The 24,912-nt window shown below is 37.8% G+C and overlaps 1 protein-coding gene and 1 long non-coding RNA gene across 3 annotated transcripts; one reads left to right on the top strand and one right to left on the bottom strand.

The window, feature by feature from the left end:
• Nucleotides 1–2,010: 2,010 nt before the first annotated feature.
• LOC130409653 (uncharacterized) lies at nt 2,011–20,799 on the bottom strand. 2 transcript variants are annotated; one of them, XM_056733737.1, is made up of 8 exons: nt 20,108–20,799; nt 7,115–7,284; nt 6,800–6,890; nt 4,969–5,163; nt 3,499–4,607; nt 3,251–3,419; nt 2,518–2,650; nt 2,011–2,106 (listed from the first exon to the last, which is right to left on the bottom strand). In XM_056733737.1, exons 5-7 carry the CDS (start codon nt 4,367–4,369, stop codon nt 2,521–2,523), a joined length of 1,170 nt encoding a protein of 389 aa, XP_056589715.1. In that variant the 5' UTR covers nt 4,370–4,607; nt 4,969–5,163; nt 6,800–6,890; nt 7,115–7,284; nt 20,108–20,799; the 3' UTR covers nt 2,011–2,106; nt 2,518–2,520. The 2 variants fall into 2 exon arrangements, with proteins under 2 accessions (XP_056589715.1, XP_056589716.1); XM_056733738.1 differs by lacking the exon at nt 20,108–20,799 and having other exon boundaries at nt 7,115–7,593.
• LOC130409655 (uncharacterized) lies at nt 8,191–14,553 on the top strand. Its single transcript, XR_008904877.1, has 3 exons — nt 8,191–10,770; nt 13,294–13,448; nt 13,605–14,553. It is a non-coding gene; the product is annotated as an uncharacterized LOC130409655 (long non-coding RNA).
• Nucleotides 20,800–24,912: the final 4,113 nt, after the last annotated feature.

Below are 24,912 nucleotides of genomic sequence, written 5' to 3'. Positions count from 1 at the left end.
TCCTTTACGTGACTAACCCTCAAACGTCTAAAGGTTGTTGGTGTAAAAATGTTTTGGGTGCTTCTCGCATCGTGGAATTCACATAGTACACACGCATCAGATTGATAAAGCATTGTCTATTTCACACACATTGTAGAATTGCCAGACCTGTGAAGCCATTTTCATATCGCGTAAAATAAACGGCTTTCTGGATCGGCCTTTTTAGAGACCGCCGATCATACTTCCCAAAGTGATTATCGGCCGATTATGATCGGCGACCGATCAATCGGAGCACCTCTAGAATTTACTTAGTTTTTCATTGAAATAACACTAAAAAAATTCAAACCAATGACCGGTGCGGTCATTGCATAATACCCTCTATACATAAACATGTTCAGAAATGCATATTTAAACATTATGATGTTTCTGGTTGAATTGCTCATTAATACACTTGCGTCTGATAGCTGCTCGCACTACTCGCACTTCATAAGCTGTTGTTTGTGGAAACTCCAGTAGAACAGCATCTGTTAACAGAATAGACAATAGATAGCTGAGCAGTATAGCATTTTCTGTCATAAACTGTCGAAAACAAATACTTTGGGACCTGTATTTTATATGCAGTCTTTCTTAAAGGGGTGCTGCAACTGTGTTTCATGCATTCTGACTTCTTTACAATGTTACGCGCGCTGTCTTCTCATGCTTGACATTGTCAGCTTGTCAAAAAACGAGTTGGCTGTATGAGGTAGTATTTCTGTGCTTGATACACTCCCCCAAGGTTCGTGTAGGTTTCGGAAAGTTATTTTCCAACATGAAAATTTGTTTTCTAACAACTGTTCTTAATTCCTCATTGGACTACTCTCCCAGAAAAGCACACCCACGAGTCAACCAGAGAGAGCAAAGAAGGAGCATGAGCACAAGTCAATCTGTCTGACTTACGGCCGCCTTAAGTAGAAACTCGATGCCACAAAAGTGAATACATGTATGATCATCAACGTTTTTCTGTAGCTCAGAAGAGCATTGCGTGAACGAAGTGTTTCACATACATATACATATGGCACTTTCCCACTGCTGACACAAATGTTTATAAGAACCGTAATGAAAGATTACAAGTATGCAACCATTTTGAGTTACAAAGGTAATAAGCACTGTTAAAAAAAAGTTATCTTACAGATAAAGGTCTGTTTTAATTTACAGAATTTTCCCATTTTTTCATTATTAAATGAAATACTGTTATTTTACAGATATTTGCTGTATTTTAAAGCTCTGCTATTAAATGTACAGGTTATTGCTTGTATTTTGGTATTACATTAATTGTCTGTTATTAAAATGAATTGTTCTGTATTTTTACAGAGCAATGTGTAAATGTACATGATAGGTTAGTTTTTTTTCTGTAAAAATATGAAAATGTTTTACCACAAATCAATTCAGCCAACGGGTTTCCATATCATTTAAGATCATTATGCACTGTTGGGGTTTAAGTGAGGTTTGAAGATTATTTGTCAGTTTTGACAGTTACTTGAAGTTTTATTCTCTTTAATGTCCTAACCACATCTATTGTGAACTTCTATTTATGTATTTTATGTTTTCCCAGAGTTGCACTTGCGGCAGGCTTGGCCCTGTATCACTGCTTTTATTACTATAGTTTTTTTTGCTATTGAAATTTATATAAATTATTACTGTTTAAATTAAAATGTGTGCGTGTTCTTGTTTTACTATTTCCTGGTAAAAAAAAATGCCTGACATAAACAAAAGTTCTTAACTTTCCATATTTTTTCAATGACTTCAATGTCTACAATATCCACAAACCAAAAAAAAAACAATGACACAATTCAAAACTTTTTTATTCAACATAAAAACAGGCATTGAGCTAAAAACAAAAGCCGTGTTTACATTGAACATAAACAGAAGTTGTTTACATCAATATATGCATTACACAATTCAACCTTAAATTTGCTTCAATAATAAAAAAAAACTACTTGCTTCAACAAAAAGACAGCATTAATAAAACTTTAAAAAAAAAACATTCTTCATTTATCTAATATTACAACCAAAAATAAGTGTCAAAAGTGAAGTTACTTGAACTTGTCCTTTGGCTTTAACAGGCCAACTGTGGTTCCCTCCTTGGACCTAGAGAACATATTTGTTGACAGATGTTAAGACCTGCATTCAACTTACCATGAAATGTCTACACAAGTTTAATAATTGTATTATTGTCTATTAACGTAGGCAATATACCCCTTACTAATGTCTGTTTTTACCTTATATAGATGTTGGAGGTTATTTTAGTGTTACAGGGGCATGTTACATTTACATTTTACATTTATGCACTAAGCAGACGCTTTTATCCAAAGTTTTTTGGTTGTGTTAAGGATGTTAGCTGTTAAAAAAACATATAAGTCAGTATTCAACAATGTACTGATCATTTTCAACCGGCTCACCGTCAATTGTTACATCCCTAATGTACTATGTTTTTTAAATGTACGTACTATGCATGTTTAATAAAGTAAAAAGTGTGCAAAGTGACAATAAGCAACTTACCAATTAAGCACTCCATTCATACTCAGAAATGTGGTTAATGAGTGTCAGCACTTTTGGGTTAACTGCATTGCTCTTCTTTTTTTGGAGACGCTCAACTTTAGACCCCTTGTCCGGATTGATCTTAAATATGCACCTGTTGATAAAGGAGTATTACAAAAAACACTGTTTTATATCAACAAAATATAAACTCACGGTATTATAATATTAAATTCAGATTCAAACACAAGAATCTTGCTTAAAGGGTAAGTTTACCCAAAAATGAAAATTCCTTTCATTGATTACTCACCCTCACATTATTTTAAACACACAAGGACTTCGTTCATTTTGGGATTTTTTTTTTAATGAAATCTGAGAGCATTTTAAACAATCCATATGCAGCAAGATATAGCTACTTTCTAGGGCAAGAAAGGCAGTAGTAACAACATTGTTAAAATAGTCCCAGAAATAAGCCCTGACAGTGTTATCAGGACCTGACGCAAAGCGACTGCCTGTTCATTCTCCCTTACTTGTTTTTGTACACAAAAAGTATTCTCTTCGCTTCAGAATATTAAGGTTGAACCACTGTTGTCACATGGACTATTTTAACAATGTCGTCACTACCATTCTGGGCCTGATACGCCATGAGGGTAATTAAAGTAATCAATGACAGAATTATAATTTTTAGGTGAACTAACACTTTAAATACTCAAAAACATTCTCATTCTCAATCTGAAGAGAATTAGGGCATATTTACCTTTGAAGAAACTCCAGCGAAGCCCCGAGTTCCACAGGGTAGTGCATGTTGAAACTGTAGTAACAGATGAACATGCTGACCAGTGCATCAGTGAAGCTCATCAAATTGTCAATTACCACCTCCTGGTCTGCTGCCACCATGAAAGCTGCTGCAGATATTGGACTTGTTCCTGTGAAAAAAGTCAAGGCAAATTTACTACTTTATGTGGCTATGACATGTAGGGCACACAAACTCTGCCGCTTACTTACCACATACAATAATGCATGGTGTGGGTGGAAAGTGTTCAGTCTCAACCTCATCTGCAATGCATGTTTTGTCAACTATGTGAAACATTTTTGTCTGATCTTCTTTAAAGTATGAGAGCAGCAACAACACTGCCCCAGAGGGTCCACCACTTGCCTGGATTTCAGCTCTGTCTTTTGCACCTATGGCTGACTTCTCAATTGGAAGAGACTGAAAGTAGTCAAGAACTCTTTCAAGTTTAGTTGTCATGGCCTCATTAAATGCCTCATGTATGTGTACACCAGTTAAAAGTTTGAAGTGTTTCTTCATGCCAACAAATGAGAAAAGGTAGGGCCATTCTTCTTTAAGGACCTGCATGTCCTTACCAGACGTAATGTCACTTCTCTGAGACACAAAAGTATCAGAGATTAACGCATTTACAAGTTTTTCATTCCTGTCATTTTCCTTGAACATTTCTTGCATCTCTTTTTTTTTCTTAATTTGAATATCCATTTTCACAGGCATGGACTCATACACAATACAGCCATAAGAGTCTAAACGTTTCTTCTTATTTTCAGGATCAGTGCTTGTGTCATTTGCTGGAGTACTGTTGCGCTTCTTCAGAATTTCATTTCGCTTGTAGTTGTCAACTCTACACAGAAGTTGTTTTGTTATGGAATCATGGCCACTTCCAACCACTTCATCTTCTATCATGTCTTTCAAAGACTTTGGATATTGTAGGACCATGTTTCGTGCAATTTGATCAAGGTGCTTCTTTGATGGTTTTTTACAAATGGCAATGATTTTGCCTGAAATTATACGAATCATTTCTCTCCTTTCCCTGGCTGTTGGTAGCTCCTGCTTATCCAATTTCTTCCTCAAAACAGCTGGCAGCATGTTCCAAGGGATTTTAAAATTGTAGTGCCAGTCACTGCTCAATTGTGTAGCAGAACTTGTGCTTTCAGTATCAGACTGAGAGGAGGTTGGTGTTGAAAATGAGCATTGTGAAGTAACAGGCAGGCTTGAGCTTGGGCTTGTACCGAGGTGGTACAACACCGAGGTGGTGTTGCAAAAGTTTGGGTTAAGACTGGGAAATCTTCCTCCATGTTTGAGTGGCTTGAAGCTGTAAAGACTGCTAAATGCACAGAAACATATTTTGTTAAAAAGATTTATTACAATCTTTAAGAGATTAACTTTTAACTGTTTAAATAAAAAATTTGTACAAATTGTGAAATGACTACAGTATTTTTACATCTGTTTTTAATTTTCCAAATACAAGCCCCATGTATAAATATTCACAACGATGTAATTAAAATATATGTAAAGGTAAAAAAAGCCTAAACCTTGTGACTAACGGACACTGTCTAAGTCAGTACAGAGCTATTAAGAACTATGATAAGTAGGTGAAATGGTTTCTTTCCAATCACATGGTAGCCCCAAATGCCATTAGTCTCAACATCATCAATCTGACATATTACATTTTAGGCTTTACTAACTGTTTACATGTGCAAGAAGCTTCCTTGCTTGAATTGGTTTGAGCACTCCTGCAAGGTCGTCCATCTGAACAAGCTTCATATCTTCAACTGTTTCCACCCCAAGGTTTTGGAGGGCATCCAAAATGGGTTGCAGTGTATCTGGTGTGCTGCACGCTGGTAATGCCTCTTTAATAAGAGTGGCTATGTCATCCATGGCTAAAAGGAGAAATAAATGATTATTGAAAATGAAACACAACTACTGGTCTAAAACACCATGCTTCAGGGATACTACTTTCATTGCAAACAAACTGTATGCTGGTAGCGGATAAAAATCGAGACACTGATCAGCATTAATGCAAACCATATCCCTTGCAGCTTCTCCAATTTTATAGAGCCCATACTCTGGCATGTAGGATGATGAGTCTGGCGTAACAAGAAAATACACGTCTTTATTTTCTTTCATCACAACAAGCTCAATCTGTCCAAATTTCAGAGACTCATCATTGTTAAGGCATAGAAAGAACCCTTTTTTATAAAGAGTTCCCCTGAAGTTCACTTCTGTGGACACAAAGTCAGGTTTGACCAAGCCTTTCTCAACAGCACTGCACACAGTTCAGCATGGTAAGGAGAGGAGTATTTTACTTGCAGAACTGGAGGAAAGAAGGAGTTGGAGTTCATGTAGGATTGAAGTAACTGGTGACTGTTTGCAAGACTCTTGCAAACATTTGTGAAGTTTTGTGTCCTCCTCACACATCGCTTGAAATATGAGTGTTTGCTTTCAAACCTCAATGTCCATAAGTGAACAAGTGGGCCAAGCCTCAAGGTCAGTGATGGGTAGTGGAGGAGGTAGTGATGCTTTGGTTTCAATTTGTCAGAGGGAAACAGATGCTTTCTTGTTTCAAGATACTCTTGAATCTGGACCTGAAGAAAGCCTGAAACTTGAGCAGCAGATATTTGGGGGGAACAGACTAGCTCCACTACTTCCTTTAGCATTATCACTAGCTGCCATACCGGGTCCTGAATGTCTGCAATTTTGTCACAAATAATGATGGGAAGGAATCTCAGCAAACACCAATTCTGGACAGCCTGCCCACCAATTTTATTTCCACGTTCACTGACTTCTGAAGGAACTGAGCTAGCATCTGATCCAAGGTACCTGAACTGTCTAATTCGCCGGTTGAGTTGCTGTTAAGTCATCCATTTCTTTTTTTCGTTACTGTCTTTCAGTAGCTGCACTGCCTCTTTGTAGTTTTCAACTGTTCTCACTGGAAAACCGACATTTACATTATCAATTTCCTCTCTGGGTACCAAGCAAAATCTACAGAAGTGAGAGGAAGTGCTGAAATTTTCAACATAACCACCAATACAGTGCTGTCCCAAATTGTATCCAACGATGCACAAGACAGTTGCGTATACAGTGTGACCTGAACAAGTGACTAGACCATTGTCTTCTAAATCTCTCATGTCTGACAGCATTCTTGAGAACAATTTCTCTTGACCAAAGTATTTCATATCTTGCTCTGTGCACAAAAGCAAAAGCTGAAGGTGATCAACACTTGTCCGACAGAATGGCTCAAAGTTGGCAAGTGTAAAGTACACTCCCACAATCTTGTGCTTTTTCTTGGCTGAGCCAAGAGGGTTGACTACCTCAAAAGCATCCTGGTACAGAATAAGCTTAAATCTCATACATGACTGCATACACAAATCATTGGTTTTGAAAACCGATCCATCACACACATCGGTTAACACACCAGTAGGAGCGGAATTTTGAGTCTTCACACATTGCTGCCACACCACAGGATCTTTTAATAAAGCTTTTAAAGTTTCTTTGATAGGGATGTACTGTACATACCTTTCTTTTCTATTGCTGTCTGATCCAAGATGAATGGCTTGTGGTTGAACATAAGAAAAGTTATGGTAGAAAAACTGCTTTCTGCAATACTCTGTTGAAAGAGGAACGCTGCATGAAGAATGCAAATCTGTCAAGTCATTCAAAGCTGCTTCTGCATCAAAGTCTGATATGTTTGTATTTGCTTTAAGTATTTCTTTGAATTGTTTTTTGTGTGCTTACTGCAAATGTCATGTAAGCCATTTATTTCTTCAATAATTATCTGTATAGTGGATGAAGGAATTAGGTGTTTTGCCTGATGTTTCATGTAAAACATACACAGATTGTTGGTGTACATGGCTCTCATGTCCGTGTCTCCAAGCAGATCTTCAGATGGAGTTGCATTTCCACTTGCATCCATTTCATTTACATCAGCAACTGGCCCAGTACACACCAACCCTCCAGAAGTTGTATTGGAGACTTGTGCTGCTATTGCGTGTTTATGAGTCCTGGAAATATGGGATGTAAATGATGACCGTAACTTAAAAGTTTTGCTACAATTTCCAAATGGACAGTTTACCATCTCACATTTAGAAAGATGTGACCTAAGATGTGTAAGCAAATCTTTGATATCAGTGCACTGTTTCTGACAATTTGAGTTGTACATGTATACGGTCCATGCATGGTGTCCAAATGAGTCACACGTGGGTTTCTGTGTTGTCGATAAACATGCATTTTTAAAGCATTGTACTTAAAGAAAACACGTTTGCAGTCAGACACTCAGCATGGATATTGGTTATTAGCCTCATGTCTATGAAATGCCTGATGTTCGACATAACCTTTTATAGATTTAAAAGAAAAGCCACAGCGGCATGTAAAGACGTTTTCCATTTCACATCACACTAACTGTAACCAACAAAACACTTAAAATTACTATAATAACAATTTAAGGCTCTAGAAATGTGTGCAAAGAAACAAAACCAGGATATTTTCACAAACCTATTAACGAAAAATGGTGTAGGAAGCGACGGTGCACCTGCGAACGGTATAAAAACCACAAATGAGCAAGAATTTTTTTAAAAGGAAGTATAAAATGTTAAGCGAGGGACCACGAAGAATATAAATGTCCACGTTGTTAACGCCGTCACGTTGCCGTCCTGTGCATCAGTTTTCTAGAACAACGATGGCGACAGAAAAACGTGCTGTACTGTGTGTGCTGGTCTTGTTCGTTGGTTCAGGTAGCGCTGCTCAGAACGATCGCCGCGTGACACGTCACATTACCGCGAGAGAGGGTTGAGAGCTGACTGATTTTTATGTTTTAAAATCCCTCTCGCGGTACTCTGATGTCACGCTCTGGATGAAGTCGAACAAGCCCAGTGTTGTAGAACATCAACTGCTACAGAAAAAGCTTTAGTGCTGCAGAGCAACAAACACAAATGTACACCTGAAGCTAGTTGTCTTTGTACTTGCCTTTGTAAAAAAGCACTTGTTCTTTATTAGTATCTTTTAAACTGTTGGACTGTTTAATACAATATTACCAATACTGCTATAATCAAAACAACATTTAAAATAGCATTGTTTAGTGGTTAAAATCAAATTACAATTCACACATTTTGCTCTCCAAAGCTGCTTTGTAAAGACCAGAGTTTGATGAAATAGTAGAAGACCATATCATGTGCTGTATGAATTCTTGTGCATGTTAAATATGCATTAACAAACATGGAATGTTTGATTATTTCTATGGGTTAGATTAATACAATATATCTTTGGTTGTTTTGTCATTGCTATTGGCAACGACCTGAAAAGGTATGTCCCTACTTCTGTTTCATTAAATAAAGTACTGCAGAGATAATGCATTTTTGCAAATCCTGGTAGTGAGTCACCATTTTAGCACTTCCGGTTCCATTGCCCCAAAAAATAAACGTTTGTTTACCACAGAGCTTATTTTTTTGCAATCTTCCAAATATAAATGGGAAAACTCCATAGGCTTTCGGTCGAGGGAACCAGTGTCGGGTTATCATCTCTGGACATCCATCCATCCCACATGATTAAATGTAATGAAACCTATTAGGAAAAACAAGAAGTAACTAATGCCAAAAAAGATTAATAAAATGTCACCAAAGAAATTATAAATTAGCAGAATATATATTTTATCTGAAATTATAAGAAGAGACAGATCCTTATCCAAGCATAGGCTTTCCCCGACAACTATTTGATTTGAAATTGATCTCACCTTGAGCTCCCATGATATTTTTGATGTGGTCACAATGTGTCGAGGTCAAAGTGAGCTATATAGTTGTGCTAAAATTGTAACCTCACAGCGCAGTCACTGTGTCTACTCGTGATTTCATTGTGTGTAACTGTGTATCTGTTAGTTTAGTGAGTTCACTGTGATCTATCATTTATCTTATATTGGTCAGTAATGTCACAAACATACACAAGTTCATATATATTTTGTATTCTTGTCAGCCTGCAGTTGACGAAAATATGTCTATTTGACAAATGCATTTAGATTCTGCTGTTGTTTTGGTGACTCGTTTTTGGTATTTCTTTTTCCCCTAGAAAAGACTTCACACATTCTAAAACTGAGGAAGCAATCTCAATGCAATCAGGTGGATTACTGAAGCCAGATGATTCCACACCTGACCTGGCAAGATGGATGGTTCACACATACCTGGCCATGCACAAGTACTCAGCTGACACAGGGCCAGGCCACAGTGCATATTGGCATTAGAATATCATATGTGCATATGTGAATAGCAAAAATACCACTCATTTCTCCAGTGTAACAATTTCATGCTGTGTGTCATTTTGTGACAAAAACTCTTGTTTCATTGAACTATTAAGTGCTATAGCCTATTGCTGCAGCATCTATTGTAATTAGGAATTACTACATTCCCAAATTATTGTTTAACTTTAGATTCTTTTAACCATATTTAAATATGTGACAAAGATATGTTGATATATCTGTTCAGAATAATTGTAACAACATTATTTCAACCAAGAAGACAAATAATAACAACCAAACTTTTATTCACCAAAGTGTATTTATTTAAAAATAAAACATTTAGGCGTGTGTGTGCATGCGTGCGTGCACGCGCAGATTCAAATTTGCCGCCAAATACTTTTCCCGCCTAAGAATTTGTTTCTCCACTGCCTCATTCCGAGTCTGCAATCTGAATCTGCACGTGTTGGAAGAGCGCGCGGCTGATATGGGTATGTTGTTTCGCTGTAAGATACGACAGGGTACACACCATCTTGCCACCTGATCACCGACTGAGGTAAATGTTTCATACTACATGACACGACATTTCATATAGCATGGCTGCGTATTTGTGCTAAGTTTAACATTTTGAAGCTAACATTAGCATTCCTTAATGGTGCTCAGTCACAAAACTGGCACTGAGGGCTCGAAAGATCATTTACCCTTGACTCAAAACAAGTCAACTTGTCGTTTAAATCAAAGTTTGTTCAAGTCTGTTATGGCAGTAACCGTAAGAAACGTTAACGTTATTGCAATATACAAACGTTTTTAAATGTTAAACGTAAAAGGCGGGTTAATGTTAACTGTATCAAGTCGGTGATGTTTATTGATCTTTTTCAGTGGCTGTACACCTTATTGAAGATGCTACAAAATTTACAGGAAAGGAGCATTTTCGTATCCTTTTGTTAAAATGAACTGAATTTGTTTTTACATATTGGATTGTTGGAAAATTGCATCGATACAGATGAACAGTTACAACCCAATGCAGTGGCTAAGTGAAAGTACTAATATATATTGACTCTATATAAATAATATAATATTAAATACATGTCACATGGCAGATGAAAACATTATTGTTTTGGCCTTTCCAGGCTCTCAGATCACTGTCTCAGTGGAACATGTTGTGCAATGCAAGAATGTAATTAAAAATAATTGTTTGTTCATTATATACTATTATGCCAGGTCACGTGGAAAGACTGGAGATCTATAGCAGATGACCATGGCAATCCAGGTGTGTAACAAGTTTTTTTTTTTATGTGCATGAAGAAGTCTTCTGATGATGTTGGGCTTTTTATACTGTATAACAGAGGTACTCATCTTCAGGGGCCTGAAGGGCCACATTTCAACCACATGAGATCCAGAGGGCCATTGGCTCATATTAATACGATTTGAACATGTTTATTCATTTAAACCAGGTTTTGGAGATGAAGGACAGTATTGCATTGTAAAAGAGTATGAGAAAACTATATTTACACATGAATTCTTAGCCTTATCAATAAGCACAAAACATGACTGATGTTTACATTAATGATTACTAATTTATAAAATACTGCACAAAACTTTCAAACAAATAAAATGCAAATTATATTTCACACATCAAAAAACTGTGTACAGTAAGTGTTATCCCAGTATGGTGAAAAAGATGCCATTGTGGATTTGACTAGTGAGACATTTGAGTCTGCATACGTTTCACAAGTACTTTGAGATTTGGTTCCTGTTCACTTGTAGCTGCTCTCAGATAATCTGTCAGATGTCTATCCGTTAGACGGGAGCGTTGCTTTGTTTTAACTATGCCCATGGCAGAGAAGGAGCTCTCCAAACATATGTAGATCCAAAGCAGGTCAGGATTTTCTTAGCACACTGAATTAGTGCAGGATATGTGTCCTTGGGAACGAAAGATATCCAGAATGCGTCGTCGCTTTCTTCCTTGTGCCTTTCTTTGAGAATGGTATTGTGCTGCAACTCAATTAGCTGCTCCTCAAACACAGCCCGTTCGACTCCGAGCTGAAGATCTCTGACTAACACTGAAGTAGAAAGTACGTCCCAACCAAACGCATTTTCCGTAAATGCCAGCACGGGTTTCATGGCCTTAATGTCCGTGAATCGCTGAGAAAACTGCTCTTTTAGTTCAGTGAGGTATGCGCAGTAAGCAGCGGCTGACACTGGTCTTGCAACGGACTGCAGAACGGGAAAGTGTGTCAAGTCGTCTTCCTTAAGTTGTTGAGCGAATAAGTCAAGTTTTGTTTCAAATGCGGATACATCATTGAACATCATCGGCAGATTTTTTTGCCTCCCTTGAAGTTTGAGATTAAGTGTATTCAAATGGCACGTTATATCTGTCAAAAATGCAGCGTTTTCAATGAATGTGTCATCATTTAAGAGAGACAGTCAATTATGTTGACCCTTCTCTTCCAAAAACATGCGCACAGCAGGAAGCAATTGCATGAAACGGCATAACACCTTTCCACGACTAAGCCATCGGACATCCGCATGCATTGTCAAGTCACCGTATGCACTCTCGCACTCTTCCACGAGCGATCGGAACTGTCTATGTTTAAATGCGTGTGCAAGAATAAAGTTCACTATCCTTTCCGCACTGTCCATTGTCTCTTTGAGTGCTCCGCCTCTTAGTTTGCTGCATAATTGCTCCTGATGCAGAATGCAATGATATGAAAATAATGCCGAGATTTCAGGATCCTTTCTGAGCAAGGCAATCAATCCTTTCTCCTTTCCGACCATTGAAGGAGCTTCATCGGTAGTTACAGAAACAAGTTTTTTAAGGTTAATGCTTTTGCCTGGACCATGAAAAAAATCTTTTAGCGCAGAGTAAATGTCCTCTCCTCGCGTTTGGTCTTTTAATGGTAGCAAAGTCAACATTTCTTCTGCAAATTTCTCCCTTTGAGAAAACGTACCCAGACCAGAAGCTGCGCGATGTCCCTGTTGTCAGTGGATTCATCCAATGCCAAACTAAAATACTCGGCACTTTCAATGTCTTTTAAAAGCTGTGAAAAGAGATCATCTGTAATGTCTTCGACTCGCCTAGTTACTGTTGAATCAGACAACCGTAGCTTTGAAATTTGTCTAATTATGTCATCCTTGTTCTTGAAATCCGAAAACAGTGATTCCGCGCAGTCAACGAGTGCAATTTTCAGAAATTCTCCTTCTGTAGCTGGTTTCTTTGCTTTTGCAATATTCCAGGCGATTCTAAACGATGCCTCAGTAACATTGTCACTGCATTTAACATGACTGCAAAACAGGGATTGTTGGGACTGAAAGCCATCTTCGCAAAGTCTTAATTTTCTGTTTACTGAGATTACTGTCAGTGGGATACGCATCCTTGAAGAAAGAAAAACACATCTAAAGTAAAAGTAAAATGTCGATGTAGTAAAATGTAAGTAAAATGTTGATGTAAAAATGCCTAAATGTTTCTTTGAATATAGCTACTTCATAGAAGAATAGCTTAGTTGCCTTAGTTTATTAAACCCTGGGACAAAAATGTTTTTTGTTCATGATTAATATCAATAGAAGCTTGAACTTTACTTGTTCCCTGCTACATCTGGTAATGCTAGGAAAACCTCTCTTACAATACTTCAGGTCTGAATTTAAACCATCATAAAACCATGTAATTTGGAAATTGGTTTAAAAATATTTATTTTTAGATAAAAACTAAAATTTCCGTTGTAAACACTTTATCAAAGAATTGTATTAATAAATAAAAAATGATTGTTCAACCAAGTCTGTTTTTCTCACACAGAACAACCACCTGGACAGCAACTAGTCTGGTGAGGAGAGCAGGGTCTTTCTTTTGCTGAATCTGTCTGCTGCTTTTGACAACTATCCTCCAGTTTGTCCTTTCAACCCTCATGTCTCAGAAACTGCACTTCAATGGTTCAAGTAGTTCTTTCACAGGTAGGTCCTCCAGGTTGTTGAGGAGGGGGTGGGGGGTTCAGTGCTCGGACCACTTCCCCTCTCCATGTATATATTTCATGACTGTAATTCAGAAACATGCATTGCTTTTCATATCACTGCTATCCTGATGATATGCGTATTTACCTCTCATTCCAGCTGGATGCTCTGAAGGTTGCTGCACACATCTCATCCTGCTGGATAGAGACTCCTTGCTGGATAATGAATGGCCTTCAACTCAACCTCGACCAAAACAGAACTGCCCATGTTTTCAACCAACCCAACCTTGGTGTTACAATTGACACACAAACTTCACAGACCACGTGGCTTTGCGCGATCCTGCACATTTGCCTTGGACAACATAGAAGGAACAGGCTTACTATCGGAGCAGACACAACTCCTTGTTGGAACTCTTGCTCTATCCAGACTGGACTATTGTAATGCTCTGCATCCACTGTTAAACCTCTGATCAAGAATACACCAGCAAAAGTTGTCTTTAACAAGCCAAAGAGACCATGTCACACCTCTCCTCATTAATTTGCACTGGTTCACAATTGCCGCTTCCATTAAATTCAAGGCTTTGATGCTTGCCTACAGAACAGCCACTGGCTCTGCACCCCATACCTAAATTCACCTTCTTCAGACCTATGTGCAGAAACTTGTGTTTTGCAGTTATCCCAAATTCAATTTCATGGACCTTCACTTTGACTATTGCCTGCTCTTGGAATAATCTGCCTAACTCAACCCATTTTTAAGAAATGGCAAAATGCATCTTTATGAACACTTTTTAAAATAATGTACAGCCACATGTACTGTGCTATTGGCTAACTGGGATTTGTTACTGCACTTATTGATGCTTCTTTTGTTCTCCTAATTTGAATGTTGCTTTGGAGAAAATGTAAATATTGCTGTTTTGTTTTACATTTACATAAAGAATAAATGTTTTCAGCTAATGTAGGTGTTTTTGCATGTTAATAATGTACTAAAAGCATGTATTCCGTATGATTTAATTTATACATCTTCACATACTGTGCTTCTTATATGGTGAATGTGCAGGTTCCTTTAAAATGCACAAGAATACATGAATTGTTCAGAAATTTCAATTGAAATATTTATTTAAGGGTGATTTTCAAGTATAATACTTCTGAAAATTGAACAAATAAAATTGTATATTTACACACATTTGTCTTTGCAATATGTACATACTTTGTTTTTATACAATGTTGCTTGGTTATTGTAGATTATAATATCCGCATTTTAACTGTAAATTATTTTAGGAAGACAGTGGTTTCATAAAATAAATACAAAATACTTTTTATTTACAATGTTTAGTTGGAATTTTTTAAAATATTTTCTGTAAAAAGACAGATTACTCCTTTAAGTATACAAACATTTGGTTTTGAATATACGCAAGTAAAGGTTTTTATAAATTATTTATTAGTTATTGTACATGGAAACACAATATTTTAAAAACAAATTAAAACCCTACATTTACAGAGATTAACCTGGAAGTCAGTTGTTTTATATGTAATTTGACATAATTTTTCAGGTTTCCAATGGTTTAAAAACTAATTATCAACAGTAATATACTGTAATTTAATTAATTTTGACTGTAAATTTTATTTCGTATTTTTACAGTTATTGCATGTAATTTTGTGAAATGGTTATTTGCTGTCATTTAACAGAATTTGTCTGGAAACTCTGCTGCCATACTTTTTACCGTTTTTTTTACAGATATTTTTTTTACAGTGAGTGACATGTTAGTAAGTACATTTCAAAGAGCTCCATTATCAGCTTATGCAGTTTTGTTACAAAACTGCACACTTGATATGTGTGTTAATCAAAACTGATTACATTGGACACATTGAAACCAAGTATACATTGTTCCACTTAAAGGGTAAGTTCATTTTGGTCAACCTCTACTCACACTCTACTTATTACAAATGTGTTGACATTTATTTGTTATGCTGAACACAAATAAAGATATTTTATTGAATGTTAGCAACTACCACGCTTTGGGTCTACATTGACTTCCATAGTAGTTTTAGAAAATGTCCTTTTCTACTAGGGAAGTCAATGTAGACCCAAAACTTGGTACTTGGTAACATTCAATAAAATATCTTTATTTGTGTTCAGCATAAAATATTTACACAGGTTTATAACAAGTTGAGGTTGAGTAAAAGAAGACAAAATTTTAATTTTAGGATAAAATATCCTTTTAAAAGTAACGTAAATACAGTGAGGAGTGTATGTTTAATTTTATTTAACCTGTATTTGATGTTGAACAGAGGTGTACTCACTTTTGCTTATACTGTATTTAAAATGTATTGTTTTTAATGATCATGCACTTACGGTGAAATGAAGCTCATGGTTGTTTTATTGCTTTGTAAGTACACAAAACATAACTTAATAATTAGATAATTACCTGTTATGGCCTGCACTTTGACAAGATCGAGCTGTGCTTTAGGGGATCCTCCTTTTCCAGATTTCCCTGTCCGTGTGGACTGGGCAAGGACATCTTTAGCTCCTGGGCAAAAATGGTCATTCGAGATCCGTTCAGCCGTTTTATTTAAACAGTTTAATTTAATTTGGGAAAAATGATTTAGGGTAAGACAAGAACTATGCTGGCAATGATGGAACATGCAACAAAAGATGGCTTACAATACCTTTGGAAAGCGCACCCCTGTTCTCAATAAGTCAATAACCAGCACGTATAAAGATGATGCTATTTTTAGTTAATAGAGGGTATGAATTCTACCCCTTTTTTTTACTTAAGTTTCGCATATAAAGCACACTAAAACAAAAGGAAAACTTCATCCCTTACACAGTGAAGATGTTGTGGAAATTCATCCTCAGAACTGGTGCGGTGATCTTGTGTGTCTTGGACCCTTTTTTGGGAAAGGGAAATCTTAAAATTTTCTAGTATCTGGTTTCTGGCTGTGTCTTTGATCTTGGTTGGCTTTGCCTGAAGACAACGTACAATTAAACAACATGAGCAATTACTGACATCCTCACAATGTCTATATGGTGGGGATCCCATAATAACTCCGTAGTGACTAATACATTACTTCATGAGAACTAAGTACTGAATATAGTTTTGATAGCTTATCACAGAGAGTGTAAAGTCTTGTGCAAAAGCCTAGAAGAAAGTAACTGGGCATGTTATATACTAGAGGTGCACCGATTAACCGGTCAGAAACCGGAATCAGGCGGTGTGGTCAGTGCATGATCGGCCGTGACCGGTGACCGACCGATCAGTCTCACGTCTTGCAGATTCGATGCCGATCATATGTTGTCAGCGACATGGGCCATAACGTCAAATACGCAAGTAAACGTCCGTTCAATACGGCTGTCTTTCACAGCTCATTTACGCTGTGACTGCGTGGTTCCACCGAACTGTGCAAGTCTCCGCGTGCGCACACACATCATGTAGTACACAGACAATTTTTGACTGTCCAGTAGTTCACCTTCGTTGTTCCGTCCACTTCGGGTATGTACTTCATGCTAATTGTGATGCTAAACTCTGACAGATGCCAAACTCATGTTCAAGTTTTTCACTATGTGGTAAACAAATGTAAATTCAATCCAACCCGATTAATTGTCTTACATTAAAACTATGGTCATTTCACCGAGGTAAAATGACATTCAACACGACATGAAAAAAAAAAAAACTATAAAAAATGAATAAATCAACAAATATTTGTGATATTTATCTGATTGAGTTCTTTACTAACACAAAAAAGGGCAAATACATATTTAGAGTAGAATTCACTCATAAGATCAATCCCACTTCCTTTAGGCCTACAGACCAAAGATAAATACAAGTTATTTTACATTACAGAAAATAATAATAAAAAATTGATAGTTTTATTAACAGAAACAGACAAGAATAAAGTTGAGGTATTTTATTGTTATCTTAGACTTTTGTGAGAGTAAAAAAATGAAAATGGTTGTGATTAAGTTAAGTTATATTTCATCATTTATACTTATTTTCAGTCACAGAGTTCTTCAATTTAAGAGTTATTTGGGCAACAGAAGATTCTGTAATTTAATGCTGTTTGTAGAACTGTGTTTAGGTAAATTGTAATGTTCTATAATTCATGTAATGATAATAAAAATACATGAAAAAATGTGTATTGAAGAAAAGTTAATCTTTTTTTATATACTGTCAATTATAGTTTGTGGATATAAAATCGGAATCGGCAGGTTTCACTTATAATAAAATCTGCAAAGAAAATTGCAATCGGTGCATCTCTAATATATACCTCACTTTTTATGATAGCATATAAGCAAGTAGTAAGCTACAGTGAGGAAAATAAGTATTTGAACACCCTGCTATTTTGCATGTTCTCCCACTTAGAAATCATGGAGGGGTCTGAAATAGTCATCGTAGGTGCATGTCCACTGTGAGAGACATAATCTAAAAAAAATCCTGAAATCACAATGTATGATTTTGTAACTATTTATTTGTATGTTACAGCTGCAAATAAGTATTTGAACACCTGTCTATCAGCTAGAATTCTGACCCTCAAAGACCTGTTAGTCTGCCTTTAAAATGTCCACCTCCACTCCATTTATTATCCTAAATTAGATGCATCTGTTTGAGGTGGTTAGCTGCATAAAGACACCTGTCCACCCCATACAATCAGCAAGAATCCAACTACTAACATGGCCAAGACCAAAGAGCTGTCCAAAGACACTAGAGACAAAATTGTACACGTCCACAAGGCTGGAAAGGGCTACGGGGAAATTGCCAAGCAGCTTGGTGAAAAAAGGTCCACTGTTGGAGCGATCATTAGAAAATGGAAGAAGCTGAACATGACTGTCAATCTCCCTCGGACTGGGGCTCCACGCAAGATCTCACCTTGTGGGGTCTCAATGATCCTAAGAAAGGTGAGAAATCAGCCCAGAACTACACGGGAGGAGCTGGTCAATGACCTGAAAAGAGCTGGGACCACCGTTTCCAAGGTTACTGTTGGTAATACACTAAGACGTCATGGTTTGAAATCATGCATGGCACGGAAGGTTCCCCTGCTTAAACCAGCACATGTCCAGGCCCGTCTTAAGTTTGCCAATGACCATTTGGATGATCCAGAGGAGTCATGGGAGAAAGTCATGTGGTCAGATGAGACCAAAATGTAACTTTTTGGTCATAATTCCACTAAACGTGTTTGGAGGAAGAAGAATGATGAGTACCATCCCAAGAACACCATCCCTACTGTGAAGCATGGGGGTGGTAGCATCATGCTTTGGGGGTGTTTTTGTGCCCATGGGACAGGGCGACTGCACTGTATTAAGAAGAGGATGACCGGGGCCATGTATTGCGAGATTTTGGGGAACAACCTCCTTCCCTCAGTTAGCGCATTGAAGATGGGTCGAGGCTGGGTCTTCCAACATGACAATGACCCGAAGAACACAGCAAGGATAACCAAGGAAAATCCCTCCTGCAGTGTGTGCAAACCTGGTGAAAAACTACAGGAAACGTTTGACTTCTGTAATTGCAAACAAAGGCTACTGTACCAAATATTAACATTGATTTTCTCAGGTGTTCAAATACTTATTTGCAGCTGTATCATACAAATAAATAGTTTTAAAAAAAATCATACATTATGATTTCTGGATTTTTTTTAGATTATGTCTCTCACAGTGGACATGCACCTACGATGACAATTTCAGACCCCTCCATGATTTCTAAGTGGGAGAACATGCAAAATAGCAGGGTGTTCAAATACTTATTTTCCTCACTGTATGTTTTAAAACACACATTCAGTTAAAACTGCATAAGTAAAAACTGTGCAAATTCAACTTTAACTAACCAGCCTGGCTTTTTTTGCCTCCCAATTGGTCTCCAACTTTTTCTTTTTTCTTTTTTTTTCACCCATGCTTTCTTTCTTGGTCCATATATCTTTCCCCAAAATGAATACATTATTTTTTTTGTGACAAGCTCTTTAAATGAATCTGATGTAATGGGAGAAACAGAGAAGTTTAGCTGTTGGGGAAGCTATCATGAAACTGTGCTTAAGATACATTTAAGATACACATCAACCCAAGCAACCTCGTATCAGTAGGTACCTACACAGTACAAGTTACAATAAAAAGCACTCCATTAACAGTTTGGGTTTATAACAATGCAATACAGTATTCACAAATCCCAAATATATATCTCGAACGCACTGTTGTCAAAGTACACTCCTGTCTATCCTTTTTATAATCATCAGACACAATGTAAACATGCCAAAAGCTTGACATAATACCAACAGATAGTGTTAATACACAACGACGACACTGTGTACTTTCAGTGCATTGCATGTTCATCAAAATGGAATGTAGCTTTTTGGTAAAAAATATCAAATAAGGGATTGAAAAGTTTAGGCATAAATTTGCTCGATTTTTCAAATTTGTATGACATTGCGCATGCGCACTGAATCTAATCCCGCGGAATGTTTTTTGACTAATCTAGCTGTTCCTAAATTGTTATTTTAACGACTATATCAACGCGGAACATACACGTAACGCTTATTAGATCATATAAATATAATTCGCAAAAACATTGATATTTACTTGATTTTCTTATCGTGTCCTTGATACATTGCAATCAAACGACACTATTAAGCAAAACAATAGTAGTGCAAACGGAAAATAACTGGTAAATGTAAACTCACTCCAAATAGCAGAACTTTAGCTGCTACTGTCTTCTCCGGTTCTTTTCGTGTGGGCCATTTTATTTCGAACCAGTCATCATCGCTTTCAAGGTCAGGCTGCGAAGTCACTTGATTAAACTGGTCCAAATTTCCAACAATAAGCGACGTACTTTCCACGTGTAGTGTTTTGTTAAACAGGTAATAAATAGCGAACTGGAACGACATCGTGACGGAAATTTTATTCACCTGCAGAACGTGTAACGGCCACCTAATGTTTTAGTGTGCATGTGCCTTTAAGATGATGCTGTGATGCGCATGCACGGGCTCGTGTGCGAGTACGCGTGGTTGCAGAGAGGTGACGGAGAGTGATGGTTGTGTTTAGCTCTACCGCTGACCACGTGTGTACATTATTTTCTTTGTTTGTGACGGTACCAGAGTGTTTTTGGTTTCCCTTTTCTGTACCCGCTCCTTTTGTATGTGTATTCAAAGAGCGCGGGTGAACACCGCTATTAAAGGTTTTGGAAATGCCTATCTAATGGACTCGTGTTCATTCTTCTCCTCCGGCCAGCGGTTTAATTCCGGGTACCGTTGGACCCTAACTCTCTGGCCTGCCGTTACAAACGCTGGGGCCGAGTAACTGCCTGGGGCCGCATACATCAGACGTGCACCGTCATACGTCAGCAGCTCTGATTGGCTGCAGTGAGCTCCAAATCTTATGCACAGAATTTAGCGCCAAATTCAAATTCAGTCTAGGCAGTGTTGCCAGGTACGGGGTTTACCCGCACAATTGGGCTATTTTGAGAATGCAATTGCGGGAAAAATTATGGAGCCAAAATGTTTATTTATATTCTAAGGATAAATGTTAATTGATGAGTTTCTTAATGTATAGTCACACTCCCAATGAATACCTGCCAACTCAAGGACCGGCCCGGTCTTAAAAGTGTGGGGAATGAGTCTGACAGGCAGGCTTCAGTACATGGAGGGACGCGGGAGCTCAGCTCAACCAAAGAGACACATTGAAATCATCATGTGATGTTATATTGTGTTTAATTACAAAAGTTGTATTAATGTATTTGAGTATTGGAGCAGGGTGGGGGAGCACGGTGGCTTAGTGGTTAGCACGTTCGCCTCACACCTCCGGGGTTGGGGGTTCGATTCCCGCTTCTGACCTGTGTGAGGAGTTTGCATGTTCTCCCCGTGCCTCGGGGGTTCTCCGGTTTCCTCCCCTGGTCCAAAGACATGCATGGTAGGTTGATTGGCATCTCTGGAAAAATTGTCCGTAGGGTGTGAGTGCGTGAGTGCGTGCGTGAGTGAATGAGTGAGTGTGTGCCCTGCGATGGGTTTGCACTCCATCCAGAGTGTATCCTGCCTTGATGCCCGATGACTCCTAAGATAGGCGCAGGCTCCCCGTGACCCGAGGTAGTTCGGATAAGCGGTAGAAAATGGAGTATTGGAGCGGAAATTCTGTCTGACAACATCTCAAAAACGCTACGCACCATTTGACTAGTAAGTACAAATTTTAACCATAGTCTGTGTTCTTCTCACCCAACTGTTAAGAATGTAACTGCTTTCAAATGCTTAGAGACTGTGTCTGCCCCCGAATAATACAACCAAATAATAATTTATTTAAAAGTATGAGAAAAAATCTTATCATGATTAAACCAAAAGACAATATATTTAATGAGCAAAACCAACGCCTAAAGTTTGGGCTACTTAATATTAGATCACTAAATCCAAAGGCAGTTATTGTAAATGAAATGATCACAGACAACAGTTTTGATATACTTTGCCTTACTGAAACCTGGCTTAAGCCAAATGATTACTTCGGTCTAAATGAGTCTACTCCACCAAGTTACGGTTATACATGAGCCACGTCCGGTTGGTCGAGGTGGTGGTGTCGCAACAATCTTTAGAGACTTTCTTACCGTTACTCGGAGAACAATGCATACATTTAAATCATTTGAAGTGCTTGCGTTGAACATAACTGTTCCAAATAAAAGTAAAAAACCATTGGTCTCTCTTACATTGGTTACTGTGTATAGACCCCCTGGGCCTTACACTAATTTTCTGATAGAGTTTGCAGACTTCTTATCGGATCTATTGGTTAACGTCGATAAAGTACTGATTGTTGGAGATTTTAATATCCACGTAGATATTGCTAACGATCCATTAGCTGTGGCGTTTAAAGAACTACTAGACTCTTGTGGTGTAACACAATACATCAATAGTCCTACTCATCGCCTTAATTCATACCCTAGACTTGATTATATCTCACGGAGCCGATCTAACCAATATCGATATTATACCTCAAAGCGACAATGTTTCCGATCACCATCTTATCACATGTACACTGCGCACTGCAGAAATCAGTTGTATATCTCGTTATCGACAGGGTAGAACAATCACCTCAACTACTAAAGATAGTTTCGTAAAGAACTTGCCAGATCTGACTCCTCTAATAACCTTTCCAACTAATATAGAATCGCTCGATGACATGACCAGCAACATGGGCACCATTTTCTCTAATGCATTAGAAGCGGTCGCACCTATGAAGTCAAAAAGGATAAATGAAAAGATCACGGCACCATGGTATAATAACACCACTTGCGCCTTAAAAAGAGAAACGCGTAAACTGGAGCGCAAATGGAAGCAAACCCAATTAGAGGTCTTTAAAATTGCATGGAAAGAGAGTGCAAGCTGTTACAAAAAGGCACTAAAAGCGGCAAAAGCCGAGCACTTCCGTAACCTCATAGAAAATAACAAAAACAATCCAAGGTTTTTATTTAGTACAATTGCTAAACTAACAAACAAACAGACTCCACCTGACCTGGGTATTCCGCCGCACCTTGGTAGCAATGAATTCATGAAGTTTTTTACTGAGAAAATCGAAATAATACGAGACAACATAGCTAAAACCAAACCTCCAAGTGTGTCGGAAGAATTAGTTTCAACCGTCACCCAAAAAGAAAAGCTAGAGTGTTTTTCTCCTATAAATCAGGAAGATTTAATTAAAATAATTGCAACATCCAAACCGACGACATGCTTATTAGACCCCATTCCGACTACTTTATTAAAAGAGTTACTACCTGCTGTAATTGAGCCCATTTGTAACATAATCAACTCGTCAATTAATCTAGGACATGTCCCAGGGCCCTTTAAGATGGCTGTAATCAAGCCTCTCATCAAAAAACCAAACTTAGACCCCAATGAACTTGTAAGCTATAGACCAATTTCAAATCTACCGTACTTGTCTAAAATACTAGAAAAAGTAGTGTCAACTCAACTGTGTACCTTCCTACAAAATAATGACATGAACGAAAAGTTTCAGTCTGGCTTTAGACCGCATCACAGCACTGAAACTGCGCTCGTTAGAATTACAAATGACCTCCTTATTGCATCAGATAAAGGTAACATCTCACTCTTAGTCCTGCTTGACCTTAGTGCTGCTTTCGATACTGTAGACCATAAAATACTTATAGATCGCTTACACAGTTATATCGGTATTGAGGGACAGGCACTGCAATGGTTCCATTTAAATGGGAAATCATCAAATCTTACGCAAGTAAATTATGGATTACCTCAGGGATCGGTTTTAGGACCCTTGCTTTTCTCCATATACATGCTGCCCCTCGGCAACATTATTAGAAAACATGGAATTAGCTTCCACTGTTATGCAGATGATACTCAGCTATATATCTCATCAAGACCAGATGATTCCTTTAAGCTATCCAAACTGGCAGAGTGCATCGAGGACATAAAACATTGGATGACTAGAAATTTCCTCCTTTTAAACTCTAGCAAAACAGAAATATTACTTATAGCACCAAAATCAAGTAAACAGAATATCTCCGACTACACCCTGCAAATTGAAAGCTGCACTGTTTCTCCAACAAATACAGTTAAAGACCTAGGCGTTATATTAGACGGCAACCTGTCATTTAAAAATCACATCTCAAATATCACAAAAACAGCCTTCTTCCACCTTAGAAATGTTGCCAAATTACGAAATAGTTTATGTGTTGCAGACGCAGAAAAGCTTATTCATGCATTTGTGACCTCACGGCTTGACTATTGTAATGCTCTACTTAGTGGTTGTCCTGTATCATCGATAAACAAACTACAGTTAGTTCAGAATGCAGCTGCCAGAGTTCTTACTAGGTCAAGAAAATACGACATCATAACCCCAGTTTTGTCATCGCTTCACTGGCTACCCATTAAGTATCGTATTGATTTTAAAATTCTTTTAATTACTTACAAAGCCCTGAACGGTTTAGCACCTACTTACTTAACCGAGCTTTTATCACGTTACAACCCATCACGCTCTCTAAGATCTCAAAACTTAGGACTTTTGATAACACCTAGAATAACAAAATCCACCAAAGGTGGACGAGCTTTCTCATACGTAGCACCTAAACTCTGGAATAGCCTTCCTGATACTATTCGAGGGTCAGACACACTCTCCCAATTTAAATCTAGATTAAAGACACATCTTTTCAGCCAAGCTTTCACTTAATGCATAGTTAATGAACAGCAGCTACGCTAATTATTCTCTTTATTCTCTTTCCGCCTCTGCCTCGGGATTCCCATCCCGAGGTAAGAAGAAGTTCCACCGTGTCCAGACGACTGACAGATGCCCATCCCCAATTTGAGATTACGCCAGCTACAGCTGCAGACTGACTGACCATCCCAGCTCCATCTAAGGCAATTCCACCACCAGCCAAGAGAAATATGACCATCAGACCATCCCAGCTCAGACCACTACATCCCCAACCAAGAGCAAAGACTGTTTATTTGTCTTATTAATGCTGAAGTTACAATATTTGGTA

The sequence above is a fragment of the Triplophysa dalaica genome, chromosome 20 (assembly GCF_015846415.1).
Source record: "Triplophysa dalaica isolate WHDGS20190420 chromosome 20, ASM1584641v1, whole genome shotgun sequence".
NCBI lineage: Eukaryota > Metazoa > Chordata > Actinopteri > Cypriniformes > Nemacheilidae > Triplophysa > Triplophysa dalaica.
Note: the sequence above shows the minus strand (reverse complement) of the source record. Positions and strands in the feature narration are given on the sequence as shown.